Below are 18,494 nucleotides of genomic sequence, written 5' to 3'. Positions count from 1 at the left end.
TAGCAGGAGGTGCAACCAACCCCCAGCCCTTTCTCTAGACACAAAGAGCTCTCAGATACTCTGTTCTGCCTTACAAGCAATATGCCAAGAGACTTGGCTTTGGAGACCAGAGCATGTTGGCACTGGGCCCTGTCACTATGCAGCTGGCTTTCTTGGTTGCCACATCCTAGGAATGGCATTCAAGACTGAGGCACGGCAGCAGCAACAACATTAGCACTACTACTACTACATCACACTATCGTTTTGAGCACTCACCAAGGTGCTGGGTGTTGCTCTAAGAGCTTGACATACATGAGGTCAGTGAACTCTCCTGACCACTCCATAAGGTGGTACCATTACAATCCCAGTTTGACAGATAAGGACACCAAGATATAGAGAGATAAAGCGATTTGCCCAAGGGCACCCAGCTAGGAAAGCGCCAAGATTCAGTCTGAGCTGGGTTGAATGCTAGAAACCAGTATTTCTAGCTCCATTACACAACAGTGTCCACAGGGTGTGCAAATCAATGGCAAACTGCCCCATTTCCCCATGAATATGGTGATATGTGTTGCATGGGCTGGAGTCATCTCTATTTTCAGCCAGTCCCACCAAAGGTCTTAACAACACAGGGGCAAGATGATGTCCTGAGGGTGGCTGACATTTGGAAAAATGATGGTGTCCCTGCTATGAGCCAGACTGTACTCCTAGAGACTAAGTTTTTCAAAACACACCCTGTTCACAGTGCTGTCTCCCCATATTCTTTCATGGCTCCCCACTGGCCCCAGGCCCAAGTCCAATCCTTGTAGCCTATCATTTCAAGGACAGGTCCCCATGATGTAGCTCTGTGGTCCAGCAGTCAGGACACTGGGGTTGGGATCCCACTGCCTGTGGCTTGAACCTTGGCCCCACCTTAGGCACCTAATTAACCCTTCTGTGCCCAAGTCCCCTCATCCATATGGTATGGTTAATAACACCTGCCTCATTGGGAGAAAGTGAGATGAAATGGGCCAGAGCTCACACAGCCCCCAAAACAGAGACTGGCAACTGGTAAGCACTTAACAACCTCGAGGCATTGCTGATCGTCTCCTGCCTTCTCCAAGCTCTTCTGACACCCCCAGCGGGTGCCCACCTGCAATACTAACCCCACGCTCCCTTCTCACTCTGAGGCTGTGCCCATTGCCCCAGGCTGAATTAACGGCCTTCCTTCTGCGTTCCCAAACCACTGGGATGCAACTTCATCACAGCAGTTGTCCATGGCATCGTCACCCACTGGGGGATCCAGGAGATCCCTAGAAAAAAGGCTGCCCCTGTTATTTCATCTCCCGGGGTCTAGCTCAGGGCAGGCTCTGGGAACGCTTCCTGAATGGCAGGAAGCACAAATCTGGAGTGTTTGCCATCGGAGGGAAGTTTCCAAAGAAAGCCAAGAAAAGGGACAAAGGAGACTCATTCAATAAGCACCTATGCTAGGTGTGCGTGAAACTTCAAAGCATTATCTTATTTAATACTCAAACAATCACAAAACCCTCCCATTCTGCAAATGTTCAGACTGGAGTTGGGATGTCACAGAACTCTCTTGGTCTTGCAGAAAAGATTCCAACAGCAAGTGTCAGACTCCAAAATCATTGACTGTTTCTGTCAAGGGCCACCCAGGAAATGCTTTTAGCTTGGCCTGCCATATGGAGCTCCTCCACCGCCAGCATGCAACTTCTGTTGTAGCACATGAGTAGCTGCAGATAACGTGAAAAGAATGGCCGCATTCCAATAAAACTTTAATTATGAACACTGAAATGTTTTTCATGTCATTTTCACACATCAAGAAATATTTGGCTTTTCATTTTTTCCCAACCGTTTGAAAATATAAATGCCATTCTAGTTCATGCTTATAATCCCAGCATTTTGGGAGGTTGAGGCAGGAGGATTCCTTGAGCCCAGGAGTTCAAGACTAGCCTAGGCAACACAGTCAGACCTCATTTTTACAAAAAATAAATAAAAACATTAGCCGGGTGTGGTGGTGTGCACCTGTAGTCTCAGCTACTCAGGAGGCTGAGGCTGAAGCTAGGAATGGGCTGGATGTGGTGCATGAACCATAGCTGGCTGACCTCAGCTCTTCACCATGGAGCCAGGCCCTGTCCAGGAGGGTTCTGACCATCCACAAAGCTAAGTCAGACATTCTCAGCTGGGCAGAGTGAACCAGCAAATGCATCTGAAACACACCCTTAGCTCTTTCAGATATGCCTTTCTCTTCTTTGGGAAGCTCCTCACCGAATCTAGAAATATGAATTCATATACACCTTGCAACCACCACTGCAAGTAGGAGAAAATATCCCCATTTTAGAAACGGGAAGCCCAGGCTTAGGACCAAGCCCTTCAGTAGAGAGCTGAGAAGTTCTCTCAAGGATGGGCATGGTGGTTCATGTCTGTAATCCCAACACTTTGGGAGGTTGAGGCAGGAGGATCGCTGGAGCCCAGGAGTTCGAGACCAGCCTTGGAAACATAGTGATATGGCATCTCTACAAAAAATTTAAAGATTAGCTGGGTTTGTGAAGGACGCTTGTAGTCCCAGCTACTTGGGAGGTTGAGGCGGGAGGATCGCTTGAGCCTGGGAGGTAGAGGCTGCAGTGAGCTGTGACTGCACCACTGCACTCCAGCCTATCTCACCTGACAGAACAAGATTCTGTCTCAAAAAATAACAACAACAACAAATGTTGAGCACTCCAACTGGGGTTGTGAAAAACAGAAATAACATTGGAGGCACCATACATTCTTATTTAGAAAGCTATTTTTATTTCTTATTTTTTGAAACAGAGACTCTCTCTGTCCCCTAGACTGGAGTACAATGGCCTGGTCTTGGCTCACTGTAACCTCTGCCTCCTAGGTTCAAGCAATTCTCATGCCTCAGCCTCCCAAGTAGCTGGGATTACAGGGGTGCACCATGATGCCTAGCTTTTTTTCTCTTTTATTTCTTTTCTTTTCTTTCTTTCTTTTTTTTCTTTTTTTTTTTTGTATTTTTAGAAGAGATGGGGTTTCACCATGTTGGCTAGGTTGGTCTCGAACTCCTGACCTCAAGTGATCCACCCGCCTCAGCCTCCCAAAGTGCTGGGATTACAGGCGTGAGCCACCTCACCCAGTCAAAAGCTTATTTTAAAGTTACAGTAATTGAAATAGTTTACAATTTGAATAAAGAAAGACAAAATTCTTACAAAATATGGGCCCTGCTTGAATCTGAAAATGGAGCAAGCGCAGGGAGGATGGTGCCCTTCATGCTTTCCGCCTGCAGCCCTAAGGATGGCTCCAAGGCCTCGGCAAGCTCCCCTGCTGGCTTCCCCTTCCTGCAGGGTTATTTAAATCCGTCAAAACTCTCCTGGAGCCTCCTCCACCCACAGGACAGGCTCATTCATGAAACAAAGTGGGTCAGGAGTAACAGGTGGAGGCTGAATGCTGGGCCCCTGGCCGCGCTGATGATGATAGATGCAGCCAGGAGTGAACTCTCCCATGGAAGTGCTGGCCGCAGCTCCCAGGGTGTGAAGGATGAGGTGCTGGCACCCGGAGAAGTCCAGGGTAAATAAAAGTCTGTGTGATGGGGAGCAGGTACTCAGAGGGGACCTTGGCAGGAGGCGCGGGGATCCAGCTGAGACCTGCGCCAGGCATAACAGTAACAGGGCAGAATCCAGCTGTGCTGGAGAATGACAGGGTGACAAACGGGAAGGTGCTCAACCTTCTCATTAGACCCAGCAATTACACCATCTGCGGCGGGCAGAGCTGTCAGGAATGTCAAAACCCAACCAATTAACAAGGGTGGTGTGGATTTATGCCTCTGCAAAGGGCTGCACAAGCAGCTCTGATTCATCACAAGCAGCTCTGGTTCATGGCCAAGATGCCAGACAGACGTGCCTTCTGTGAGGGCCACCACGGGAAGCAGTGGGGGGTGAGGATGCTTCCATGTGCCTGCCTTTGGGAAAACTAAATCAGGATTAAAAACAAACAAGCAAGCCCCTCCCCGCAGCCAGCCTGCCCTGTTTACACTTCACTTGCAAACGCTGTGGGGTGACAATGTGCCATTGCTCCCCTCTGGGTTTAGCCTTGGCCCCAGTCAAGGGCCATCAGGTGGTCACAAAGGCTCCAGTTCAGGGAGGACCCCATGGTGCTTCTGTGGCTCTGTCCCCATCAACCCTAAGGCTGTGCTAATTAACATGTTGGACGTCAAAAATGCGTTTTCCTTGTTGGAGCAGTGACCTGTTCTTAGCACGGCAAGCAGTGGCAATGGGCTCTCATAGGTAAAAGTAAGGGCACTAATCTGAACCTAGAGACCAATCCCACCCCGAAGCCAGGCCAGGATCCCTAGGAAGGCACCAGGACAGATTTGTTGCTGGAGTCAGAGGACTGCCCTGAGAGAGACCTTTTATGCAGGGGAGGTCTTCATCAAGTGTTCAGAGCAGGGACTGGGAGGCTGAGACCATCAAGGATCCCTGTGGGCTGCTGGGTATGTGGAGTTGCCACCCGCCTTGAGATAAGGCTAGAATCCTCCCCCTTTGTCTGGGGCTGGAGGGCTGGGGACACCCAGGAGGTCGACGCCTGGGGCTGCATCCCACCTTGCTGATGAGGAGCTTAGGATCGGGTGATTAAATCTCTGGCCAAGGTCGATGGAAAAGTTTGCCCCTCTCAGGAGCCTCTCAGGCTTAGGAAGAACATGGCACCCTCTGGATCCACGAAAGCTCCATCCATAGAATCCGGTGGATGCTATAGCTCCTCGTGCCTTAAAAATGCATGCTCATACCTTCTGAATACAAGATTAAAGGGGCCGTAGGGGTCTGCCTAGCCCCTCCTACCCCTCAGTCCTCCCTATGACCAGCTTATAGAGGCAGGAAACACCCCCAGGGTACACCACAGCTCTCCTGCCTAAGAGCTGACCAGGCTCCCTGTGAGTGAGAACAAAGTCCTCAAGCTTGCAGGAAGACTTAATCAGGAGCCACAGGCTTCAACCAACAGCTGAGAAAGCCAAAACTGAATTCACTTCTCCATGCAGGGTCCAGTCACCCCACAAACAACAGCACCCCATTTCCACATTGGCATCAGCATTGGCCAGCCATCTGGCAACTCCAAGGGCTTCCACCATGGAGGCAGCCTCCCCCTCACCGCCCCCCAAATCTCCCCCATCACTGCTGTCTCCGCACATGACACAGGCTCCCATGCTCCTGCCCCAGGACACTGCCAGGTGGGCCTTCGCCTCTTGAGAGCCCGGGATGCAAGGGCTCCCTCTTCAGCAGCTCAAACCTGCCTTTCACTGTCCCAGCCTGACCACAGAAGCACCCGGGGCCCCAGCTCATCCTGATGGTCACAGGTGCAGACACTCACCCAGGACCTGAGGTGCCGCTGCAGGGAGAACCACCTTAGGAGTCGCCAGCACCTCTGGCTTTTTCTACTGGGCCGCTGGTGTCTGACACATAGAATGTTTTTTAATCTAAAAAATGAGTCCGAAAGGTCGGGTTCAGTGGCTTACGTCTGTAATCCCAGGCCAAGATGGATCACCTGAGGTCGGGAGTTCGAGACCAGCCTGACCAACATGGAGAGACCCCATCTCTACTAAAAAAATTAGCTAGGCGTGGTGGCGCAAGCCTGTAATCCCAGTTACTTGGGAGGCTGAGGCAGGAGAACCACTGGAAACTGGGAGGAGGAGGTTGCGGTGAGCTGACATCGTGCCATTGTACTCCAGCCTGGGCAACAAGAGTGAAATTCAGTCTCAGACAAAAAAAAAAAAAAAAAAAAAAGAGTTCAATAACAGCTTCTCCATCTACTTCATAGAAAGGTTGGGGGAGCAGATGAGGTCAGAGACAGGAAAAGGTTAGAAAAAACAGCTCTCACTGATAAGAGCTATGGTATCTATAGTGTTTTGGATCATGGGAGGGGAGAGCCTCCGGGAATGAAAATGAGGCTCTTGGAGGCAATCATTTCAGCATTTGGGCCAGAACTGATGCTCACTCAGCACCCCAGCATCCAGCCTCACATACAAACATGCACACACACCCACACACAGACATGTAAACCTGCACACACACCAACAACTTTTGATCTCATCTCTACACCCTGCACCAGGCACTCTCTGCTGATTGGCATGAGCACCTGTTTCCTGCAAAGTCACAGCAAAGAGGCTGTGGAGCCAGGCACCTGTCCCAGCTGGGCCAGACGGGCAGACCTGGAGAGAGAGAGAACTTCCGTGGAGCCTGCCTGTGCCACACGGGACTTGGCAGGACCGGATGAGGGCCCATTGGCTGCCTCTGCAAGAGCCAATTCGAATCCCAACCATTCCGGACCTTGTGCAGCCTCCTGGAGCCTCCTGTCGCTTCTCTCTGGGGCCCTGGGGGTTGCTTGCCTTCAAACTGCAGGGGTGGAGTTCTCATTATTTCAATAGATAGTTCTGAGCACCTGCTGCATGGCAAAGAGCCACTGTTGTTACTATTTATTCTCACTGCTACTGAGAGTAGAAGTCATTCTTTATATTGGCAAAATGCTTGTCAGTTTTCAAAGAGCTCACATGTAACTATGCAGCCCCCACAACCTGGGTGCAGGTCAGGTGAGCTGCCCTGAGGCCACACAGCTGGGAAGCAGCAGTGCCTGGCCTGGAATCCAAGTCCCTTCCCAAGCGCCAGAGTCCTGTTCCTGGTGGATTCTCTAGCTCTGCTTATCATAGAGCTTACTTCCCTTAAACCGTCAGCATGAAGAACCCAGGAGACGTCCAGCTTCCTGTGCTACAGCCAACTAGAGAGCCAGAAATGCCAGATAAAATGTAACATAACAAACACTGTTCGAATGCAGACCCACGTCACACCGAGGGAAGAGACATTCCCGTGGGCCAGAAGTAAAGATGCCCAGGAAACCACTCTGTGAAGCTCACACAGGTGCCTGAAGTCTTGGTTACTAGAAGCTTGGGTTTAATGCTCAGGCTAGAGTAAGAAGTGAGACTTTGGGCTCAGAGGCAACAGAGACCACTGCAAAAAGACAGAGCCTCAAGTGACTGCCCGCCCCCACTAGCCAAAGGGTGAAGCAGAAAAAAAAAATTGTTACAAACACAATTCAAGAAGGACACTTGTGTGTTTTAGCCTCGGCCTAAAAACAAACAAACAAACAAAAAACCCAATCACCCTTCAGAATATGGAGTTGGGGCCTGTTGCGTGATTCTGGCTTGGGGTTCACGTTTAGAATATCCGCTTGATCTGGGAACCCCCAAGCCAATTCACTGACATAAAAATAGGAGTCATGAAGATAAACCTCCGGGGGAGCCCGGCTGAAGCCAACAGAAAGCCACCCTCAGGCGGTGTCCCAGCCGTGGGCTTCTGCAGACACAGCCTGCTCAGGCTGAGCTCAGAGCTCAAAAGGACAACACCTCCCAAGGAAACAATCTACCATGTCAGGGGACACATAGGTGCCTGATGTGGAACTTCAGCCTTAGACCCTGGAACTTCAGCCACTAGAACAATCTGATGGAGACTGTAAAATATGTATGTTTAGAATGATTGCAAATATAAGCTATATCGGGGAGGAATGCAACATCTCAGGGGGAAAATGACAAAATGTGTTAAAAAGAACAGGGAGACATAACACAGAACCAAATAAAATTTCTAAAATATATAATTGAACTTGGTAACTCAATGAACTGTTTCCAAATTAAGGCAAGAATGAGTTGAGGAAATGCAGACAGGGGATGGACAGAGGGACTAGGGTAAGGGCAAGAGAGAGCAAGGAGGAAACACTGAAGGAGAAGGACTAAAGGGCAGAAGGAGAAAGGGAGGGAAGGAGGGAGAGAGGAAGAGAGAGAAAGGAGGAGAAGGGGGAAGCTGTTTGGATCAAAGTGAATATCACAGTCCATCAATCGGTCAACACACCCATATGTATATTAAGCTCTGCGAAACACTGGGTATCTGGATGGTAGATAATGGTGGATGAGTGAGGGGGTGGTGGAAGAGTAGGTAGGTGAGGATTGGGGGATGGGTAGCTAGGTGGGTGAATGGTGGGATAAACAAGTGGGTGATGGTCGATAGTGGGTAGGTAGGTGGTGAAGGGGTAGGCAGTGAAGAGATGGATGAGTGAATGGGTAAGTGAGGAAGAGGTGGCTGGGTTGATGGGTAGGTGAATGGATAGATAGATGAATGGGTGGGCAATTAAGTGTTTGAAGAGATGAATAGGAGATTGGTTAGGCTGGCAGGGAAGTAGATGGATGAGTGAGTCAACAGATGGGTGGCAGGATACGTGAATGAACAAATGGTGGGGTAGATAAGCGAATGGGGTGGTGTGTGGGTGGATAGTGAAGGGGAGATTTGGTGATTTAGTGGGGAGGTAGATGGGTGAGTGGGTAGATGGATGGGAGGGTGGTTGGATAGGGAACAGGTGAGTAGACAGATTGATAGTAGGAAGATAGATTGACAGTAGGTAGACAGCTTGATAGTAGGCAAACAGTGGCTGGAATGGATAGATAAGCGTGGATACATGGATGGGTGGGTGAAGATGTAGCCCACTCAGCCTCACCCTCACCTGGGTCTTGGCCTTCACTGCATCATACTTGGCCTTCATTCTCTTCTGGGCATCTTCATCCACGCTGGGGTCCCCGATCCTGTTGAACAGGGAGGCTGCCTCCTCCAGCAGCCGGTCCAGGAGCACCGCCTGGTTGTCCACATTGTGCAGCAGCACCTGGGCATGGCTCAGCTGCCACTGCTTCTCCTTTAGGCCCAGCTGGAGCTCAATGTGGGGCTCCAGCGTGACCATCATTTTCTGGAACCAGCGGTAGAACTCATCTTGGGCCAGCAGGTACTCGCTCCAGTGCAGCCACACCCACTCGATGCGGCTGTGGGCACAGAGACCTCAAGGTTGGGAGGGAACCCGTCACCTGCCTCCTGGGTCTGGGATCCGTGCTGCCACCCCCTCCCCAATATTAGGGGGCTGTGGTCTGGGGACATGATGATGCCCTTTCTGGCCCCGAGTCACCCGGGCAGCTGGTTGACACTCCAGATTCTAGACCCTCCCTCAGTCCTACTGGATAAGACCCTCTGCCCAGTAAATAAGCTCCCTGTGTGAGGGTAGGAGCCGGGGGAGCTCAGACTCCAAACTTCCTCCCAGAACCACCAGTTTTGGGGACGCATCTTGGGGAGTCCTTTACCTCCAGCACCTTAAATCCTGGCCCTGAACTCCCACTATCAATGCACAGACACCCCCAATCATTTCTCACTGGCACTGGGGCTCTGAACACAGTTTCTCCAGGCCCCTGGCACACGCACACCCACTAATATTAGGAGCAGACTGCGGTTGGGACGTGTCCAGGCAGCTGCAAAGCACCGCTGCATCTGTGGGCTTGTTGAACCCAATGGGGACGGAAGGCTGGGAGCCTGCGTGTGGGTTCCAGGGGTGCTGTGAACTCACTCTGCAGCCCTGCCTCTTCGCTTGCCTTAGTTTCTCCATCTCTAACATGGAGGTGGCTCTATCTCCCCAGCCAACATCAAGCCACTTTGTTCGGAATTTCAAGCACAAGGATTTAGAAAGCAGAAAGCACTGTGCAGAGTCATTCCCATCTCCATGCACATCCTTGCTTTCTGAAAATGGAGATGATCCTGGCAGCTCTTGTTTACTGAGGGCCTACTTTGCGCCAAGCAGTATACCTCGCTCTTGACACTTGCAATCCCCTTCCAGCCTCCTAACAACCTTCAAGGAGCACTTGATTATTCCCATTGTCCAGAGGAGGTGCTTGAGGTTCAGAGAGGTCAGGTAACTTTCCCAAAGCCACACAGGAAGTAACCAGCAGGACAAGAGTCAATGCCAGGTCTGTCCGAGTGTCTGCTCCCCACCACCCCCTGTCCCCACTGACCACCACCCAGCTTCCTGGTACAGGCAGGGAGTCTGGCTACAGTGCTAGCAGGGCCCCAGGCCCTCTTTCTCCAGAGCCACTGTGCCATGCTCTGGAGGATGCACACACAGTAAGTCTCTTAGGAATTGTTGGCAAAACATGCTGGGTTCCCGGTGTCTCTTATCATCATTCAACCTGATTATAATTAGAAGGAGGCAGGCAGGGCTGGCCCTAATCCCAAGAGAATATCCTGTCTCCTGGAATCCCAGGACTAGAGAAATGTCTCTTGGGGAGAGGGCCCAAGCTAGTGTCGCAGTGGGCAAGGAGGGTCCATGGCAGCTGTGGACAAAGGCCCTGGATGCCCTACCTATGGCAGTGAGTCATGTAGGTGACCGTCTCCTCCCACTGGGCCTTGATGTCCTTCAGCTGGGCCAGGATCTCGGGCTTCTGGTCCCCAGAGCAGCATGCCAAGAGGGCTTCAGCCATCCGTAGCACCAGGTCCACCTTCACACGCCCCTCGGGCTCCAGTTGGCATATTTTCTGTTGTGGACACACAAGCCAGTTTCCAGGGTTGAGCAAAAGGCAGACAGGCACAGCCTTGGGAAGACAGCGGCATGGCGCAAAGAGCCAGGACTCGAAGGCCAGAGGATCCGGGATTCACATCACAGCCCCTGCACCCCTTCTTGTGGGGTCTTGGGCAACCTGCTAATGGCTCTGAGGTAAGAGGCGGGAGCAAAGGCAATTAGCATGCTGGGTGCTGTCCGACGAATGGCTCCCTCCTTCCCTACTCGACCCATTTCTAGGGTGTGAACTCACACAAGTTTTGTTCTCTCCTTGGACTTGGTTTTCTCATTTGTAAAAAGCAAGTATTAATCACATCTATCTCTCAGATTTTTTCATGATTAAATGATGAGAAAATGCATGTGAGGTACATGTCTCAGTGTACAGTGTGAGAGTCTACCTCTCACGGGGACAGCAGGGAGCTGGCCCAACCCGGGGCCCAGCTGAGGCTCCAGAATCATCTCTGTCTTTTGCAGTTTGCACCAGAGGCTTGCTCCTGAGGCTGCTCCCACCAGAGACCAAGAGCAGCCGGGACACTGAAGCAGCTCCATTCCTGGGAGATGCTGAGTGAGTGACTGTAACTCACAGACAGCCCATGTTCCTGCTAACTGCCTTAGAACCCACAGCAGTCTGAGATGGCCCCTCCTGACCCTGCTCCTTCCTCCCTGCTCTCCTGGCCTTGGGGTCACATCTGCATCCCTCTGACCAGCCTCTCCTGGTTCCCTTTCTCCCCATATCCTCCCAGGGGTGATCCCTGTAATAAATGCCATGCACATTTTATCTCATCTTGCTGTCAGCTTCTTGGAGGACCAAGACCAACACATGATGTGCAGCAAATAGAAAGTCTCCAAGCAATGCTAGCTGTTGTCATTGCTGTTACTATTCCAGTTACTATTCCACTGTTACTATTCAGTGGCAGCCAAGGCTTGGTCTCTGCAGGCAAATATCACTGGATTCCAAACCCAGGGCCACTCCTTACTACTGATGTGACCTTTGTCACAGGAGTGACATTCTCTAGGCCTAAGAATGAGGAAAGATAAGCATTAGGTAATGTAGGGAGAGCCATGAGCACGCTGCCCAGTCCACACCTCATCCCAGTCACTACCTGCTCACTATTATTGTTATTATCCTTATATTCGGATCTGTCTTTACTAACAGCAGGCATGGCCTAAAGCTCAAGCTCAGATCTCCAGCCTGTCTCCCCGGGGGGCTGGCGGTCAGTGTCCTCACACTGGCTTCCCAGCAGCCTGCTTGTCTCTGACCCTTCCCCATGGCTGGGGTGAGGGAAGAGCTCCTGCCGTGTGGAATGTGGCCCCACCAACAGCTGTGTGACCCCAGGCAGGTCACTAGACTACTCTGAGTCTCCCTTTTTCATCCTGAGACAACGATAACAATCTCTGCTTGTCTACCTCCCAGGGTTATAATATTAACTTTAAAAACACTATTAGCCAGGTACAGTGCTGCATGCCTGTAATCCTAGCACTTTGGGAGACTGAGGTGGGAGAATTGCTCGAGCTTAGGAGTTTGAGACCAGCCTGGACAACACAGTGAGACCATGTTTATACAAAAAAAAAAAATTAAAAGTTAGGCAGATGTAGTGGCACACGCCTGTAGTCTCAGCTACTTGGGAGGCTGATGTGGGGGGATCGCTTGAGCTTGGGAGGTCGAGGCTGCAGTGAGCCATATCAAGCCACTACACTCCAGCCTGGGTGCCAGAGTGAGATCCTGCTTCAAAAAATAATATTAAAAATAATAAAAATAAAATAAAAACACTATGAATTAAACATGGGTATAAGTTAGAGTACTTTGTAAACTGTTGAATAGTTACCTACGTAACTATTCCCCAAAGTGTGCAAATGGGCAATGGTCTCCATCCTTTTTGTTACTCCATACAATAATCATTGATGACGATGATGATGATGATGACGATGATAACAGTATAGAGGGACTTCCCCTCCTATGTGCATTACCAAACTGTGAGGCAAACAAGCTCCTTCCAAAGGCTGTCTCTGTGTGCATGTGCGTGGGGGGTGCTCAGGGAGAGTGAAGAATGGGGAAATGCCCCAAGAGAGGAAACAGGGTTTGTTTGGCCAAGTAGCAGGATGTGGCAGGAGCCCAGGGAGTGATGGCCACAGGAAGTACCCAGACAGGGACCCCGAGTCCCTCTCAGCAGCAAGCAATGATGGGGCAAACAAAAGTACCATAGTGGCCAGTGTGGTCCGAAGACCCAAGGGTCAGTGCGGAATGTTCTAGACTGAATATGATTATCCACCCAGGACGTTTCACACCACCGAGGGGCAGGGTTCCACAGCATGGCTGAGGATGAATTTGTTGCCATTCAGAGAGAGATTTAACTTGATTAAAAATAATACTAGGCCGGGCGTGGTGACTCAGGCCTGTAATCCCAGCACTTTGGGAGACCAAGGCCAGGAGTTTGCAACCACCCTGGACAAGATAGTAAGACCCCATCTCTCCAAAAGCATTTTTTTAATTAAAACAAAACAAAACAAAACTAGCCAGGCATAGTGCATATGCCTGTAGTCCTTGTTACTCAAGAGGCTTAGTCAGGAAGATTGCTTGAGCCCAGGAGGTTGAAGCTGCAGTGAGCCATGATCACACCACTGCACTCCAGCCTGGGCAGCACAGCAAGACCCTGTCACTAAAAAAATAAAAATAAGAAAAAAAGGGCCAGGCGCAGTGGCTCACACCTGTAATCCCAACACTTTGGGAGGCTGAGGTGGGCAGATCACAGGTCAGGAGTTCGAGACCATCCCGGCCAACATGGTGAAACCCATCTCTACTAAAAATACAAAAATTAGCTTGGCATGGCAGCATGCGCCTGTAATCCCAGCTACTCAGGAGGCTGAGGCAGGAGAATTGCTTGAACCCAGGAGGCAGAGGTTGCAGTGAGCCGAGATCGCACCACTTTACTCCAGCCATCACACCACTGCACTCCAGCCTGGGTGACAGAGCAACATGCCATCTCAGGGAAAAAAAAAAAAAAAAAGTAAGATGATATTTCTGATTCCCAGAAATGTGAAAGGAGACTTCATATTCCCCAAGCTAGCAAGACAGGCATCACAATAAGTCCGATTTTACAAACAGGGGAGTTGGGGACCCACGGAAACCACAAGCCTTAGGAATGATTCTCTGTAGCTGCCAGAGAAGCCTCCTCCACACCTGCTCCCAGTTTCAGCTCAGATGGAGTCCAGCTCTGAAAATCATAGGAGCCAACAACTCTGGGGAAGAAGTGAAATTCCATCTCCCTTGGCCACATCTAGAAGGAGCAGCCAGGTCTGGAATGTCCCGTGTGGACAATGGCCCCTTCTCCAAAGCCTGGTGTCCTGACTGTGTGGTCCCCCCAGGCCCCTGGACCTTTGTCCTTCTTAACCTCATGAAAGAGGCACAGGCTGGACAGAGGGGGACGCAAAGACCCAAGACCCACTGCCTTTTCAAGGGAGTGAGTCTGATGCTTCTTTACGAAAGCAGAGGAGCTGGCTGGTCCAAAGGCAGGCCAGACACCAAGCCCCCTTCCCCGACCTGGAGAAGAAACGTCTGCCCTGAAAGATCAACCTGTAGGGTGTTTATTGGAGGCCTGAAGCCAGGGGAGGCCAGCGGCTGTGGCTGGGCTGGAAAAGCCAAATTTTGAGAAGTAGATGCCATTCTCTTTGACTGCCCTGATGATTACACTCTTTGGCTGGTGCGAGGTTCTTTTATAGCCCATCACCAGCAAGGACACAGTCCAGGAGTGCTTGGCAAGGGCTGCACGGCCAAGTGGGAGAAAGTACTTGAACTGCAGCCACAAAATTATTCCAATTTGAAGCAGCCAATGAGGTCAAGGGGAAGGTGGGGAGCAGATGTAAGGAAACACGTTGGAGAGAAGAATCAGGAGACCAGGAAAGTGGAGGAATGGGGTTTATCAGGGTTTTCCCTCCACCCAGCCAAGACCAGGTGACCCCCAGCTGAGCATTACGCTGAGTGCTAGGGTGCTGGATGAACAAGCTGGCAGGAGAGAGGGCTGCAGATAAGAGCGTAGATGACTGCAAAAAGGGTCAGAAGAGACCGCAAAGTTTGTATGAGAGCCCAAGGAGGGATGGGAGAAATCCAGGAAGGCTTCGTGGAGAAGGTGGCATTGGCATCAAGCCTGCAGGTCTCTAATTAAAGACTATTGGAGAAGGATATTTGAGCAAAGGTAGGGAAGTAAGATATACTGAAGGGTGAGTGCACTGGGAAGCCAAGCTTTGGGAAACACCAGGATGCTCCTGACCAAGAGGGTGGCCCAGAAGCTGGTGAGAAAGCTGCCTGGCTCAGGCCAGGACCCAGACACAGGACAAGGGAGCCTGAGATCGTGCCACTGCACTCCAGCCTGGGCAATAGAGTGAGACTCCATCTCAATAAACAAACAAATAACTACCTATGCTGGACCTGGGAGTGTGGCTGGAAGCTCCTAAGACCCACTCCTGGAGGCTCTGGGGATGGTCAGGGACAGTTGGTACACTGTGTATCCCCGCTTCTAAAACCACAAGAAACAATCGCCTCCATTTAGCCAGCTCTGCCAGCATATCCTGCACTGTGCATACAAGCATGTTTATAAGTGATTCTCCTTAATCCTCCCTCCTTCCTGCAAGGCAGCAGTTATCACTCTCCCCGGAAGCAAGCTGAAGTGCAGAGAGCTCTGGGAAACCCTCCTGAGGTGTCACAGCCACGGCAGATTTTGGAGCCCAGGCCTGCAGGCCCAGCAGCCAAGCTCTCAACCCAGGAGTGATGGGTTCTCCAATCACACCTTACAGAAAGCTCCCATCCCATGAGGATTCTAGAGTTTCCCTTGACCCCTGGGAACACGAGGGCTGAGGGGTTCGTTCCTGCTCTACAGATGGGAACATGAGGTCCCGGGAAGGCATGGGACATCCCCTCAGCTGCACGGCTATTAAGGGTCAGAACTGGATCAGAGTCCATGTCCTCATCCCTGCAGCAAACAGGCACTGGAGACAAGCCTAACAGAGTTGGTGGAGGAAGCACAAGGGAGAGCCCAGAACCTGGGGGCAGGTCCCATGGGTAGGTCAAGAGGCACTAGCTGCCCCCTCTTACCAGCTGGCAACAGGAAAATGTTTTCTTTCTTATTGTGAAATTGGTTTTGAAAATGGCAAAACACACAATAAATGAAGCATGCTGGAGCCCCGTGGGAGGAGACAGTGGCAGAAGGCTCAGGCCATGACTCCCCTCTGCCTGGACTCCCACCCCCTTGGGGCCCACAGAAGTGCTGCCTCTGACTTCCAGGGCCCGTCCACCCTGCCTGCCAATGTGTCTTCATAAGGACCACCCTTGACTTTGCTTAAACCAGAACCACCAGCTGCGGGGAAAGACCTGCCAGCAAAGGGCAGAAGGTTTGAAATGCTGAGCATCCTAACACAGTGGCTGTGATGCTCACAGACAGGGAAGGTCAGGAGCTGGGGCTGAGAAAGGGGGAAACTGGTCAGGAAAGATGCACGGACAGGAGGGTTTCATTTCTTGTGCACACGCAGACCCAAACAAAAGAGCACTCCTAACAGAGGCAACACGTGAACAAACGCTTGGCGATGGGAAGTCTAGGAGGTCTTCGGCCAATCGAAGAAGGGCATGAGCTTGTGAGGTGTGACAGTGGCTGGACCTAAGGCCAGCATGAGCTTGTGAGGGGTGACAGTGGCTGGAGCTAAGGCCGGTGTGAGCTTGGGAGGGGTGACAGTGGCTGGAGGTAAGGCTGGTGTGAGCCTTCGAGATGTGACAGTGTGGAGAGCTAAGGCCAGTGTGAGCTTATGAGGGGTGACAGTGGCTGGCGCTAAGGCCAGTGTGAGCTTGCGAGGAGTGACAGTGGCTGGTGCTAAGGCCAGTGTGAGCTTGGGAGGGGTGACAGTGGCTGGAGCTAAGGCTGGAAAACAGAGCGGTGCAGATAGTGGGGGACTTTTGATGCCAGGTGACGTTTGTTTTTTCTTTGGTGGACAGTGAGAGCCATGGAAGGTTTTCGAGGAAGAAAATAACATCACGGGACCCACGTTAGGGGTGTGCCTTATACATGCTTATGCAGTCGCCACGGTTGTTTGCATACGTGTCTCCATTAGGCTGGGAACCCTCCAGAGCAGGGTGGGCCTCACCCACCTGCACAGCCCCAGCCCCGGCACAGGGATGGCGGAAAGCAGGGGGTATTCCACTCTTGGGTGATCTGTGAGGGAGCTTCCCAAAACAGAAGGCGAAGGGAGCACAGCAGAGAGCTTGAACGTTAGTGACAGGGCTCTCCAGGCACAGGAAACGGTGTGAGGAGACTCCATTTCCCCTAGTTGCAAAAGGCAGACAATGGCCCCTGCGTCTGGATGTGGTGGTGACACTGAAATCAAACACTGACTCAGAAAGGTGATGAGGATTCTTAATTCCCACTGTCCACTTCCAGCAAGGGCATGAGATATATGCAATACGGTGCGCAGTGTGCAGAATCGAGAAGAAGAAGACAACACACACAAAGGAAACACACAAGGAACCAGCTGTGGGGTCACCACTGCTTCCAGCCTGGCTGGGTGACTGGTTTGCTGTAGGAGAAGGCAGCGCCTCCCAACTACGAGCAACCATTGTTGGGTGATAAATTAGAATTATGGAATATCTAAATGGATGTGACCCCAGAGGTGTGTAAGTCAACTGCTCCATTTACAGATGGGAAAACTGAAGCCCAGAGTGGGACAGAGACTTGACCAAGGTCACACAGCAGTCTAGCATCAGCAAGGAGACTATAACTCCAGCTGCTGACTCTTAGCTCAGTATTCTTCCCTCTTGTCCCCAGGCTGTGGGCAACCCACCCTCAGAGAGGGGCACCATGATGCCAGGCCAGGCACTGGGCACCAGCACTTAGTGCTACATGGACTTGTGCCAGGTGGGGTGGGTAAAGCCAGACTCCGGTTCTGGAGAAGCTCAGGAAGTCACTCCTAGCTGGGCAGAGCCCCTTCCCCGCTCCTCTGGGGGAAGACCTTGGCCAATCCAGATCTGGCAGGGACCCCAACCAGGCAGAAGCAGGGAAGGGGTGGGAAGCCCCCCAACAAGGGCTGGGGGACCCACCTGGCTGCACAGGTTCCCCTTGCAGGGACAGAAGGGTGAGAGGACAGGCTCTAGTTCCTTATCACCAGAGTGTGTTCCAAGGACCAGCAATAATGGTATCACCTGGAACTCGCCAAAAGCAAAGTCTTGGGCTTCACTTCCACAGACCGGATCAGAGTCTGCACTTAAACAAAATCTCCAGGAGATCTGTGTGCGCATCAGAGTTTGAGAAACACTGGTCTAGTCCACCTTTGCCTTTAACAGGTAGGAAACCTGAGGTCTGAGGGCGGGGCAGGACGGGGCCAAGACCACAGGGCCATCTGAGGTCACGCCTCTGCATACCTCTGTCTCCCACAGCCTGGCCTCCAGGGCCGCGCGGGGCCCCTGCGTGTTGTCATTGACCTGCAGCTGATCCTGCACAGCCTTCATCCACGTCTGGGCATCCTCCACGCTCCTGTCAAAGTCCTCCTGCGGCTGCTGAGTCATGGCACCTGCAGGGGCTTAAGAAAGGGCCACAGATCAGGTCAACAGGCAGGAATGTAGGGGGCTGTGGAGAGGCCCCCGGCAGGACACCTGGGACAGGCCCACTCCCACCACCAACCCTCCCCTGGCGCTCCTAGTCAGGCAATATGACCAGAGGTGGGTGCGTTTGTCAGGACTGGAATTAGGCAGGGAAGGAAAACAGGTCTGGCCTCTGGGAGAAGCAGTCCAGGGCTCTAGCCTGGCAAAACTGCCTTGTCTTCGGCCTCGCAGGTTCCCTGCTTCCTGTTCTCCCAGCTTGGGGCCCAGAGGCAATTCTCGTCTGTCTATTCAGATTGCACGCTCTCCAAAAGAGGACCTCAAAACCTGCAGTCTGAAATGTCTGGACCCATAATGGTCTTGATTTGAATGGCTCAAAGAGGCCTCAACCTAAGGAACACAGTTCTGGGCATGGGCCAAGCTGACACCAGCCCTGAGCTCTCCCTGAGACGAACCTCTCAGTCTGGGGATGGCCGTGTTAGGTGCATACCGTCCCTACCGCTCCACCAACCTGGGTCCATGGGCAGGTGCTGCTAAAGTTACCCACTGAGCC

At 51.8% G+C, this 18,494-nt stretch overlaps 1 protein-coding gene across 2 annotated transcripts in view; it reads right to left on the bottom strand.

The window, feature by feature from the left end:
- Window positions 1-17,917, bottom strand: part of SYNE3 (spectrin repeat containing, nuclear envelope family member 3) — a 55,796-nt gene extending 37,879 nt beyond the window's left edge. For both annotated transcript variants that reach the window (XM_011951514.1, XM_011951515.1), the window contains exons 1-3: window positions 17,765-17,917; window positions 10,173-10,345; window positions 8,503-8,812 (exon numbers count right to left, since the gene is read on the bottom strand). In XM_011951514.1, the coding sequence (XP_011806904.1) occupies window positions 8,503-8,812; window positions 10,173-10,345; window positions 17,765-17,908 (627 nt within the window). In that variant the 5' untranslated portion in view covers window positions 17,909-17,917. The remainder of the gene's footprint in view (window positions 1-8,502; window positions 8,813-10,172; window positions 10,346-17,764) is intronic.
- Between the last annotated feature and the right edge of the window lie 577 nt (window positions 17,918-18,494).

Source organism: Colobus angolensis, unplaced genomic scaffold (assembly GCF_000951035.1).
Source record: "Colobus angolensis palliatus isolate OR3802 unplaced genomic scaffold, Cang.pa_1.0 Scaffold32, whole genome shotgun sequence".
Taxonomy (NCBI): Eukaryota; Metazoa; Chordata; class Mammalia; order Primates; family Cercopithecidae; genus Colobus; species Colobus angolensis.
This window is presented reverse-complemented; position numbering and strand designations above follow the sequence as displayed.